We start from the raw sequence: 13113 nt of genomic DNA on the forward strand, positions 1-13113 counted from the left end.
GAAAAAGATGCAAAAGTTCTTTAAAAGGCAATTTTCTATTATAACTGAATATGTATGAATGTTCTTCACCATGTTACTGAGCTGATGTGTTTTCTAAAAATAAAAAATTAATTAATAAAACTATGCCAAGAAAAATAATAATCCTACAAAGTGACTGATGAAATAAAAAAGTGTCCATAATTTGAATGTACATGTGTACATCTACTGCCATCTCCTTTGGTGCTTTACCTGAAATACAAACTTATTTCATTATTGATTGAGGAAATCACTTTTTTTTCAATCTTTCTGCAACAGATAATAGTTTTACATTTTCTAATCAGGCATTACTGGGAATATTCTGTTTGGACGTTCTGACATATTCCTCTGTTTACCTGTATTTTTCCTCTTTTAGAGCCCTCCTTGTACTTGCTTTAAATTTTAGACAGGCAGCAGGGAACAACTACAATATTTTGTTACATCTGTGTTGAATTACCTTTTGAAAGAGTCCATCTTTTCCATTGTTTGCTCTCTTATTGGGGCCACAGTCCCTTTAATTTAACCAGGTGCAACAGCTAGTTATAGTCTTTAACCACCTTCTTTGAACTGCAGACTAATTTGCATGTTTAGATGTGTTTTTTTTTTTTTTTTTTTTTTTTAGAAATGCCCAAAACAGACTGATTCTATTATTTTTCTTCTACTTGAGAAGACATGTATGCATGTATATAAAGCACGTATCTATTGGATGTTTTATTTTTGACCTAAGTCACTGGTTTCTGCCACTTCTGTAATTTGAACATAGCAAAAATAATCTCAAGTCAAAATAAGCAGCAAACACACACACACACACACACACAACTTCCAACTATATCAAACCTCAGTGATGTTAAAACAGTCTAATTTAACTATACATATAAGGGTTAAAAATAAACATAAAAAGTGTCTGTGCATTTAAAAAAAACTCTCTGTAATTAAACCCCACAGCACTGTTCATGACTAAAACCACTGTGACCGTGGCTCGTATACTGGCGGCTGTAAATAACAAGCCTTGCTGACCTCCACGTGCAGTGGTGCCTACTGAGGTTGCATAAATCTAAATCACACAGCGTTTTTTCTTGAAACCAATTTTCATGTTATGTTATGGATTTTATGTGTCTCGAATAAGGCTGCAGTAAACTGTCGCAACTTTAAGAAAAAAAGGACAAAGCTTGACAACAAAGAATGAGACCAACATACCATCTTAACTAAGGCTGCGGAAAATCTCACACACCACAGGAAGCTGATTATCTCCTTTGAACAAGAGCCTCATGATGGAAAATTAAAACATGATGAGGGTGATTTATGTTTTCATGTGATAATTCAAAATTATTTGCTTAATTATAATTATTCGTTAGTTGTTAAACAATTTTAGTGGAGCTGGAGTATGGTAGAGATTTGGTTATACTATGAATGCAAATTAAGCATACAGATTCATATTATTTTCTTTTTCTCTTCAAAAAATGTTTTCCCACTTGTCATGCTGCTTGTTCTCAATGCTTTATTTTACCACTTGCAGATTAAGCCACATCTCTTCATGAACCTTATCCCACAAAAGACAAAAACTGGGTCATGCTACAGAGCAAGATTAGAAAAAGCTTCCTAGTAATACCAAGTAATACCTGGAGATATGTAGCTGTCTTTGACTTCCTAAAGTACAACCTTCAATTATTCACACAAAGAAGCTGAACTCAGTGAAGGAGTAAACGAGGAAAAAAAGAGGAAAATAATCCCTCTCTTACAAAGGCTGAACACAGGAAGATATAAAGAAAAAACAACTGGTCTTTATTAGTTTTTAAAATTAAGAAAGTGCTTACTTGACAAATAAACCTAAATGGAAAAGCCATTTGGGAAATATTAGATGCACGTCATGATTCAAGATCTGGTGGAACCACTTCTAACAGCAACGATCTAATCATAGTCAGTTTCCTACATTCCTGAAGTTTGCAGGCGTTTCTTCAGCCACAGTTCTCATTTCGTCACGGTCCACCCAATGACTGCAGGGTGTCCAGGTCCTGCAGCTGCAAAATAAGCCCAAATCATCAGTCTTACACCACTGTGCTCGACAGCTGGTATGTGGGGTTTGTGCTGATGTGCTGTTTGGTTTCAACCAAATGTGATGTTACGTATTATAACCAAACATCTCCATCTTAATCCAATCTGTACCAAGGACATTGTTCCAAAATTTCTTTTTGCTGTTTTTTTTAGGTCCAACATGACAAACCTAGACTTAAGCTGTGCTGCCATGTTCTTTAGGAAACATTGCAGCCCTTTCAAACAAGCCAAGCAACATGCTAAGTCTGAGATTTAGCTTGTTTCTTTTTTGTTTTGTTTTTATTTTTGCTATTTCTCTGATCATTGCTTAGTCTGGGGATTTCCTGGGAACTATGATTCACAACTGATTTGCGAATAATCTTTCTTAATGCATAATGAAGAACTCCAACTTGTTTAGCAATGGTCTTATAACTGTTTCCAGATAATTGCTGATGTCTTTCCTTCTTGGCATTGCGTTAACATACACCTGATTGATCCAGACCAGCAAAGTACTAAAATTTCAGCTTTTATAAAGGTGATAGACCAGATGTTTTATGACATCCTGATGCTTAAGACCTTAGATTGAAATAACGTGTACATTTCTTTTCACATAAATGTAATATACTTGATAGATGAACAGAACATTGTTTAAATAAATGAAACATGTACAACAGCACATTATGTTATTGAAATATTTAAATTCATTATACATCATTGTAGTGGTCAACTCATAACTAAAGCTTTTCTCTATATCATATAGTGGCATAACTCGCAATGAAAAGCAAACCATGTGACATAAACTTAACATAACATAACTTATGACGCTGTATAATAATATAATGATATACTGCAATATAAGTCGTAGCAGAACAGACAGTAAAACACGTCTATTTGCATCAAACCTGAAAAACAATTAAATTAGAGCTAAAATATAAAGCTTTAACAACCCTTTGCTATTGTGGGCTAAATGCCCCCTCATGTTTGATTTCTTTAATGCTATTGCATAAAAGTGTATTTCTAGATCTTTCTTTAAGTGCCTTTTTTGTTACAGCCGTAATGTCAACCAGATGGCTGGAAGAGGCACTTCTACTGTTGTGCAACAGCTCCCATTAGCTCTGTGTGTCATTACCTGAGGTTGTTTTGTTAGCAGGGATGACCCTGTGAAGTGTTAAAACAACACGTTTTAATTACCAAAGCAGTTTCCACACACACACTGACACAAAGTGAATTTTTCTTCTCCTGGAAACTTGCAAATTTGAATGACATGCAGGCAGCTGCCATGCAACAAGTGCAGGATACCAAGATACAGGACTGAATTAGAGTGTTAATTTCATAACATTTATCAACTCATAACACTAAACTTTAATATATATGTTTATTATCAGCATTGTAGTATCACCTGCTATTATCTTAACAACAGGGCTGGGGGGAAATATGTTGTAAACCAGTCAGGGCCTTTAAACAGAAGCTGTCAGTGAGCTGAAAATTGTTTATTCACAAATCTGGTTTATGTGACAAATCAGAGTATTTGGAGCTATTTATATAATTTTGTTGCTTATGTTTGATCCTCTCACTTTAAAATGAAAGCAGAGTTCTCTCGCTTTTAGTCAGCTGAATGGAAATCTCTCTCAGCTTTGTGAGAAATGTGACACTGTTACACTAATTCCCAGAGTGGCCATGATGAGCTGTGACTATACCTCTCTGTTTGGGTCCCTTTTCATGTATAAGCTCAAAGTTGTTTTGGTGATTTAAATATAGCAAATCATGGCTTATGGTATGTGTTTGAAATGAGGATAGTTAAACTCTGTGAGAAAAAGAGAAATATTAATGAAATGAGAAATGAACTGTTCATTTTTCTGTCAAACATTTCTCAAAAAGTGACACTAAACCATCCAAAACAATGGATAATGGTTGTTTTAACTGTGATTGAAGCCATATTGCTCCCTGCTGGCCATTATACGCAACTAAAATTGGGGCAAAAAAAAATATTAATAAATAAATAAAAAAAATTAAGAGTTGCAGTCCAGTGAGACATCAGATGCTAAAAATGTGCTACTTCTGGGACTGTAAGAAATTTTGGGTTAAGGAGACCAACATCTTCCAGCACAAGGACAGCCCACCAGTCAAAACACTTACAGGGTGCTCAGGTTAACTAGCACTACAGACAAGCCAAGTTTAACAAACTTAAGTTATTCTTTCATACTTCTAATAATATTCATAATATACATTTATATTATTTTCTAAATATTAAAGATTTTTCATCATGTCAAACAGGAAAGTAGAATAAATGTATAATATTAAAACATTTAAAAATGTCTAAAATGATACGTTAATATTAGTCATATTGTTAATTATTTTACTCTGCCATGTTTTAAAAATACATAAAAATACATACTTAAAATCTTTATTTTAATTAATGGAAGCTGGAAGAAGAGAAGAGCTTACCTTCTCCAAACAGGACCAACACCAACATCTTATTTTGAAGAAATCATTTTTATTTCTATCTAAATTCAACTAAATTATACTTTTACATATTTCTACAAGCTGCAACTGGAATTTCTCCAACAAAGTATTGCATATTATAAAATAATAAAGATCCCTATCAAACTTTATGAATTTCAGTGTATTGGTTTTACTATGCTCATGCAATTAGACCAAACAGACTGATACAATGAATAATAGAAAGTGGCATTTTTGCCAACACATCGAGACATAACCAATATCCAATCTGAAATATTCTGCCACTTTTTAATGGAAAAGCCCAACAGTACCTCCTTATTCTGTGGTGTGATATTACTTCTCAAAGTCTACAGGCAGATCAATTCTCATCTACAGCAGCTTTTGCTTTCAGAAATGAAGAACCAGAAACCTTAATTTGCACATGTTAAGAATATGTTTAATTTAGGTTCCATTAGTTGTAATGATGTACAGAATACAGCGGAATGACAATTAATTAAAATAACAAAAAACTATGATTTTATTTTGCATTTTTTTTGTTGCCATTGCAACTCTAGTGCTTTATTTTTTGCCATTATTGTACATTTCATGTATATTAGAGCAGTCTCTTTTGTGGACTAGCTCAGTGACATCTGATCTCTGCTGAATCATGTTTCTCCACCAACTCCCTCCATCAGCGGCTGATCTTGTAAACGTCATCCCCGACCTGAAGGATCCCGGTTTTCTTTACGAAGTGCAATTGTCCAAAGAGCGGAGCCTTTTTGTAGATGTGCTGGTCAGATGGTTTGCACAGGCGATAGCTGTGGAAGAGTTTTCACCAGACTCACTCAACTGACTTTAAAACGTAAAACCATCAATTAATCTTAATATCCATACATGGCACACACACACAACCGTGTGTCAATACAGAACTTGAACTTAAGTAAAGTTTATTAAATTCTTTACTTATAGCAGTTTTATTCCCCTTGGTCAGAAAGGTGCACATACTTCTACTTGGGTAAAGACTGTGTACTTTTGCATCCTCACCTTCACCTTTCATTTAGGAAAAAGTTATGGTGGTTCTAAATAAAAAAAGACCCTCTTTAGAGTCTGTGTTTGATTTGGTTTAGTCCTTTTCTAGAGATATTAGACGGAACGTGGGGTTTTTGGGGAAACCCTGGCTCTCTGAAAACTAAGTGAGGTCTCACAGAAGCTTCACTACCAACAGGTCTTCCAAGAACTGACCAATCACTTGCCCGGGGGTTGGAAATCTTATCTTGCTGCCCCAACTTAGCCCAGAGAAGAACCAATGTTAGTAGTTAGCGTGCCAGTCCTAACAGGACCTATGCTAAAACCCAATTTTGCACTTTTGAACAAATAATCTGTATTTGTGCCAAAAATAAATGTATTTATATTTTTAACCATATTTTTAAAATTCTGCTTCTTCTTTTTATATTAGAACTTCTTTATCCTGCAGTGTGGTATTACTCCCCAAATTAAAAGGTAGATCAGTTTCTTAAAAAACAAGCCGACCACGACAGCTAGTGAAAGCAAAAATGACAAATCACAGACAAGTTAAGTTGTCTTGCTGGTCTGGAATAAAGGATGGAGACAACATGTACACTTTTCTGATGAAAAGAGAAAATTTAACCCCAGACTGGAAAATCCATGTCTCAAAACAACATTTAAGGCTGCACTGACCAACGGGATGCCCCAAAAAAAAAAGAAAAAGATGAAGCCAGTCAGGGACATGACTGCTCTGCTCTGCCCTGATTTTCTCTGGTCTGCCACCTCCCAGCCGGCCATTACATCGCTTCTTTAGTCCGATTTGCATGACTTATGTAACCAAAGGAGAAAAAAACAAAACAAAGAAAAACCCACAAAGGTGCCTTGTCTTCCAGGGAGATCCCTGGTCCTCGAGACTTTCAGAGTCCTTACATCTGCTTGGTGGGGAAACATTTCTTACCAAGTGAATGAAAACCCGCACCTACTGCAGATAAGTGTAACTCTGATTCAAGTCTACCAGAAGCTTCTGCTGATGATGGTAAATAAGGTGGTTCAAGGAGTGGTTCATGAAGAGGTCTGCAGGTCCCTTTGCAAGTACTTTATTTAGAGCAGCTCTGTTATGTAAACATATCCCTTTTAGAGGTATAAATATAATGTGGCACGAACCATATTTATTTTAACAGAACTTTATTTTTTTTTCTCAGTTTGGCTCATTTAAACTCACCAGCTTGTATTGTGGGAGGGGGTTTATGACCTATTTTGCTGCTAATCACCCGCTGTCAAGCTGCTTTCTTTATGTACAGTCAATGAATGAAAGGGGAAAGAAGGCAAGATGGTTATTCCTGATTCATTTCGATAAAAACTCTGCTCAAATATTTAAACAGAAAACTTGTTGATTTTTATATTCCAGTCTGCAATGACCCGTTTTTTATACATTTACCAATTTGCTTCCCTGAATTTAAAATGCTACCTTTTAAGTGTTTCCAAAGGCTCTTTTCTGCTGATCACACCCGTCTCTGGGTCAACTGTGGTGAAAAGACATCTGCCAAGAACAAAAATTACAGGTGAGTTTGCATCTGTTCAGGAAAGATTTGAACATTTTTATTTGTGTCCCAGGAATCAAGCCTGGCAGCTGCTTTGAATTCACAGTTGTTGGTAAATTAAGTGATTCTCTCTCTCATTAAAATCTGTGTAAAGCGTCAGCTGTGTTACCTTCCACATGACATTACACGCTGCAGTCGCACGCTGCCAATCTGGAGCTCTTCCCATGAATCCTGGAAAAGCAAAGCAGTTGGAGATAAATTTAGTCCACGCTGTTCACACTGAAAAGGGCGAGGCATTAGTCAGAGGTAAAGAACCGAATGATCGTTTTTCTGGGAAGGAGAAATTAAACAAAAATCTCCAGACTAGCCGTTTACAGACACATTGCATCTGCTATTTTAAGACCTTTGTACTTCAGAGGAAGGGAAGATAAATTGGAGGAGTATTTGTTTAGTTGAGAAAAGCTAAATGACACACCTCACTGAATGGTTCACAGTCGCTTATCACAACACTTGGACGGAAACGCTCCACAGTGACATCCTTCTCCAACTTTCTGCTTAGATCCTTAACAGAAGCTTCGGAGAGCAGCATCACAGGCGCTACATCTGGGTATGCCACCTGCTGCATAAACATTTCAAACACATCAGGATAGTCACACAATCACTGGGGAGATGTAAAGCAGAGTAAAAAGCAAGACAGACAGCAGCTGCACTAATTCACTACCTCATTTTTGGGGAAAAGAGGCTCAACATCAGCTGACCTCCTGGCCCTCATCTGTGGTTCGAAGTAGACCAAACGAAAGGTTTTCTCCTCCCCGAGATAACGGGTGAACCACTGAGATGCTTCGTCGCCACAATCTCTGCCCTGAATGTCAGCACTGAACACTCTGTAAAACAAAAACAATTAATTCTAAAGGTGTAGCATACACATCTAGGGTACATATACACACAATGTAAATTGTAAAGGCTTTATACACTTACTGGCTTAGCTTTTATACACTTAACGGGGTGGACCTTTTGCCTTCAGAACTGTCCTAATTCTTCGTGTCATAGATTCAACAAAGTTTTGGAAACTTTCCGCAAAGGTTTTGCTCCATATTAACATGACAGCATCACACAGTTGCTACAGATTTGTCGGCTGCATCCATGATGAGAATCTCCCGTTCCACCACATCCCAAAGCGGATGTTTGATTGAGATCTGGTGACTGTGGAGGCCACTGGAGTCCAGTGAACTCATTGTCATGTTCTAGAAAGCAGTTGGAGATGATCTGAGCTTTGTGACATGGTGCATTGTCCTGCTGGAAGTAGCCAACGGAGGATGGTTCACTGTGGTCGATACTAAGGTAGGCTATGGTGGTTGAACCATGCTTAGTAGGTAGTGTGCCAAGAAAATATCCCCCACATAATAACACCACCACCAACAGCCTGAACTGTTAATCCAAGGCAAGATGGATTCATGCTTTGATGTTGTTTCCATCAAATTCTGAGCCTCCCATCTGAATGTGGAGCTGAAACGGAGACTCACCAGACCAGACAACGGTTCTCCATCTTTTATTGTCCAGTTTTGGTGAGTCTATCTAGCCTCAGTTTCCTGATCTTAGCTGATGGGAGACACCAGGTGTGGTCTTCTCCTGTTGTAGCCCATCTACTTCAAGGTTGGACGTGTTGTTCGTTCAAAGATGCTATTCTGCAAACCTTGGTTGGAACCAGTGGTTATCTGAGTTACTGTTGCCTTTCTATCATCTACAACCAGTGTGTCCATTCTCCTCTGACTTTTGGCCCAGACAACTGCTGCTCACTGGATATTTTCTCTTCTTCAGACCATTCTCTGTAAACCCTAGAGATGGTTGTGTGTGAAAATACCAGTAGATCAGCGGTTTCTGAACCAGACCAACAACCATGCCACATTCAAAGTCATTTAAATCACTTAGCGACTATGTCTACATGACTGAATGCATTAAGTTGCAACCATGTGATTGGCTGATTAGCTATTTGTTTTAACACGCGATTAAACAGGTGAACCTAGTAAAGTGGCTGCTGAGTGGACAAACTATAAACAGTAAGTGCCTCTTGAGAGAAAATTCAAAATCCAAGTTACAAAAATATGCACACACAGAGTGTGTAAGTGAATTAGTAACTATAGGGATACAAACCTTATTACTCTTAAAAACTGCATGGACAAAACAATGGACAAACCTGCAGTTGAGGACTGGGTTGTTGGGTTGTTTGATGGGGAACTTCAGCTCCTCCATGCTTGGTCCATTCAAACAAACACGGCCTTCCTCGCAGGTCAGAGACACCAACACCAGACGGGGCTGCTGTCTGCCTGTCACCATGTGGCCATCCTCAGTCACCACTAGCCAGTGTCTGCAAACACAACACACACAAAATGTGGAATTTCCCAATCTGCTGAATCAGTTTATATGTGCCCAAGTTTGGACAAAAAACCTGCACTCTGAACCCTCGACAGGCTTGAGTTACAGGAAAGAGAATAAAAGCAAACAAGGGGGGGATGATGACATCACTGGTTGCCTTGGATACAGCTGGGGACTTGTGCAGAAATACAGATTTTACATTAGATTTTATTGTTCTCTGCATTAAAACTAGTTTGGACTGCAAAATGTTTTTAACACTTGCAACAGCTCAAGCATTATAAAAATATACAGATTCCTTTACCATTTTTCTGATATTTTAATTTACATGTTTAAGGTTTGGGCTGAATGTGTATCCAGCTTGTTTACACTTCTGCTTAAATAAATATGCCCACTGAATAATTTTATGCAATCAAAGAGCTTTTACAAGTAGAATTGTCTAGCATGAAAAGGTCTAATCTGGGACAATTACAAACAGCTGTGAAGCTTTTCTATTTATTTTTTATTTATTTACTTATTTATTAGTTTATTTATGTTTGCATTATAAAGTTTATTAGGTTCAACAGATACAGGAGATATGTTGAATTAGACTTTAAAATCTTAAAATTGTGAGCTGTACTTTATTTATGAGTACAACTTGTTGTTTGTAATGCTTGTGCAACTGTTTCAGCAGATCAAACTATTGTGCTCATGTCTGAACAGGCCATTAAATACATTACAGGGGAAGAGTTATGAAACTTCCTGCGCAACACTCACCGATCCTGCAGCTCTCCGAACTTCAGTCCCATTTTCTGGCATTCTGCAAGAGCCACCGACACCGCTTTACCGGACTTGAGGGGGTGAATGAGAAGCTGCGACACTACACCCACACGGACGGCTTTTTCTGGCCTCCATATGTATTTATATCCAATACCAAGTCCCAGGAGCGCAGCTCCGGCTCCGCCGATCAGAAGAGCCGCTCTCCTATTCTGGGACAACGCGTTCGCAGTCAGCTCCCTCAGGTCCATTTTGGAGCATGGAAGACTTTCTTTGGATGTTGAACTGTTTTTTAAAGGCGCAGCAGCCCCTGCATGTAACGTTCATGGACACTCAGACAACAACAGCATGCTTCAGAGGTTATCTCGTGGCACGAGTTATGTAATCTTTTAGCTCCCATTCACGGACCACAGTTTTGTTTTTCGCTCATATTCTTAGTCTTATCACTCTGGAAGCTCATTTCTGTTACTTGTAAATTAAAATTCTGATGTACATTTCAGGATTTTAGAAACGAGCCTCCTGTTGCACAATTACTGTATGGCCAATTATCTTTCAGCTGGCACCAAGTTATTTAACCCCAACTGATGCCGTCGTAGCTGCTCATTTTGTAAACAACCATGTGGAAAGACTAATCTTGTGGTCGTGGAAAAGATGTCAGTTTAAGAAGGGTAAAATCATTGACATGCACCATGCAGAGAAAACATCTAAAGCAGGGCTACTTGGTCCCACTAGGGCCACAGTCCTGCAGGTTTTCAATATTTCCGTGTTACAACACACCTCACTCAAACTGAGTTATTGTGCAGAACCTCATTGGTTGTTGGCTCTGCTTAATTTGAGTCAGGTGTGTTGGAACAGGGAGATGAAAACCTGCAGGACTGCAGCCCTTCTAGGACCGAATTGAGTTGCTCCGATCTAAGGAAATTGCAGAAAGTACTAAAACTGGGTTAAGAGCTGTCCAATGCATTAATAAAAACTGGAAGGATAGTAGGGAACCATCATCTTCCAGGAAGAGACGTGGTAAAAACAAACAAACAAACAAACAAATAAATAAATAAATCTTGAATCATGGTGACTGATGATCAAATTGAAGAAAAACACCAGTAAAACTCAGGGCTATCTTTAATAGTAAAAGTAAGAACATTTCCACAAGCACAATAATGAAGAAAACTTAAGGGATTTCGGACTGAACAGCTGTGTAACCATAAGAAAACACTAATCAGTGAGGCTAACCAGAGAAAAAAGCTTCAGTTAGCTAGGGAGCATAAAGATTGGACTCTGGAGAAATGGAAGATCATGTGGTCCAGATTTACTCTGTTCCGGCGTGATGGGACCATCAGGGTAAGAAGAGAGGCAGATGAAGAGATGCAGCCATCATGCCTAGTGTCTACTGTACAAGCCTGTGGGGGAGGTCTATGATGTGGGGTTACTGCAGGTGGTCAGGTGAAGGTTCAGCAACGTTATGAATCCAAAGAATGAGATCAGCTGATACCTGAATATGCTGAATGAGCAGGTCATTCCATCAATGGGTTTTTTCTTCCCTGATGACACGGCCATATTCCATGATGCCAGGATTGATGGAGCTCAGATTGTGAAAGAGTGGTTCAGGGAGCAGGAGACTTTATTTTCACACATGGATTGGCCACCACAGAGTCCAGACCTGGACCCCATTGAGGATCTTTGGGATGTGTTGGAAAAGGCTTTGTGCAGGGGTCAGATTCTCCGACCATCAATACAAGATCTTGGTAAACAATTACTGCAACACTGGATGGAAATAAATCTTGTGACATTGTGGAAGCTTCTCGAAACAATGCCACAGAGATGCTGCTGGAATCAAAGCTAAAGGTCGTCCAACGAAGTAATACTGTATGTTTTCAGACAGGCAGTGTAATATCTCAAAATTTTTACTTCAAATTTTATAATTATATCTTTTGTCTCATTATTATAACTTTAAAGAGCATAATTATTACTTTATATGTTTAATTTCTAGCTTTGAATTTCATCTAACTTTGAATGTCAGTATTATAACACTGAATCTCATGACTTTTTTATGCCATTCTTATGACTTTTAATCTCATAATGATGCCCTTTTGTCACAAATGCCAATGAATCTCAGAATTATGGGATACTATGTATGCAATTTTTAATTTAGAAGTGGTGGAAACAGCCCTCCATATATTTTGTCCACCTTCTTACTTACTTTAAAGCTATGGCAAATTTTTAGGCACCTTATATACCTTATGACAACAGAGAAATCACCTGAAATCATCATCAGTTTACAGGTTCACATTTTTAACATAGTAAACAAAATAACTGAAAGAAAACAAAATTAAATATTAAAATAAATACAGCTAACATGACAAATAAGATTTATTGATATGTGAGAAAAACCCTGTGTTTAACCTGCCCAGAGTTTTTTCCAAAATAAAAATAAGATAGGTGACGTAATGTCATAGCTGACCTTCTCAGTTGAACTATTTTTGTCTTTGACATAGATACTCAGGTCTGTGGCCAAAGTAGAAAACAGCAGATGCTCCAGCTATGGGGGGTCAATACAGGGATTTGTCGAATGGATGCTCCTTCTGTTGCCTCTCTGTGCTGAATGTCTAATGGCTGCAGGCAGATTCACAGGCGCAGGGCCAGGTCACTCAATCTGGTTTGATGTTGCAATGGCAGGCAAATTTTAATAATGAGATCCATTCCTAATTGCCCTTAACAACTGACACTTTGATGTGATAATCCTGTTCTTATATTTAGTTTTATTAGTGTTTATAGGAATGAAAATGTTTTCATTTTCCACAACTAACTTCTGTTTTTAACGTGGGAATGTCATGCAATGAATGAAAAATGACTTGGTTTGAAACCCAAGATTTAAACATGTAGTTGGGATTTCACACATTACTGCACCTCTATATTTACCATTCTTTCAAATTCTTGCAAACCATAAGCTCATATTAGC

General features: G+C 37.8%; 1 protein-coding gene across 1 annotated transcript; it reads right to left on the reverse strand.

The window, feature by feature from the left end:
* Positions 1 to 4910: 4910 nt before the first annotated feature.
* On the reverse strand, positions 4911 to 10469 carry marc1 (mitochondrial amidoxime reducing component 1). Its single transcript, XM_041971836.1, has 7 exons — positions 10158 to 10469; positions 9226 to 9396; positions 7753 to 7915; positions 7507 to 7650; positions 7201 to 7262; positions 6959 to 7030; positions 4911 to 5303 (listed from the first exon to the last, which is right to left on the reverse strand). Exons 1-7 carry the CDS (start codon positions 10406 to 10408, stop codon positions 5177 to 5179), a joined length of 990 nt encoding a protein of 329 aa, XP_041827770.1. The 5' UTR covers positions 10409 to 10469; the 3' UTR covers positions 4911 to 5176.
* Between the last annotated feature and the right edge of the window lie 2644 nt (positions 10470 to 13113).

Source organism: Melanotaenia boesemani, chromosome 20 (genome assembly GCF_017639745.1).
Source record: "Melanotaenia boesemani isolate fMelBoe1 chromosome 20, fMelBoe1.pri, whole genome shotgun sequence".
NCBI classification, from domain to species: domain Eukaryota; kingdom Metazoa; phylum Chordata; class Actinopteri; order Atheriniformes; family Melanotaeniidae; genus Melanotaenia; species Melanotaenia boesemani.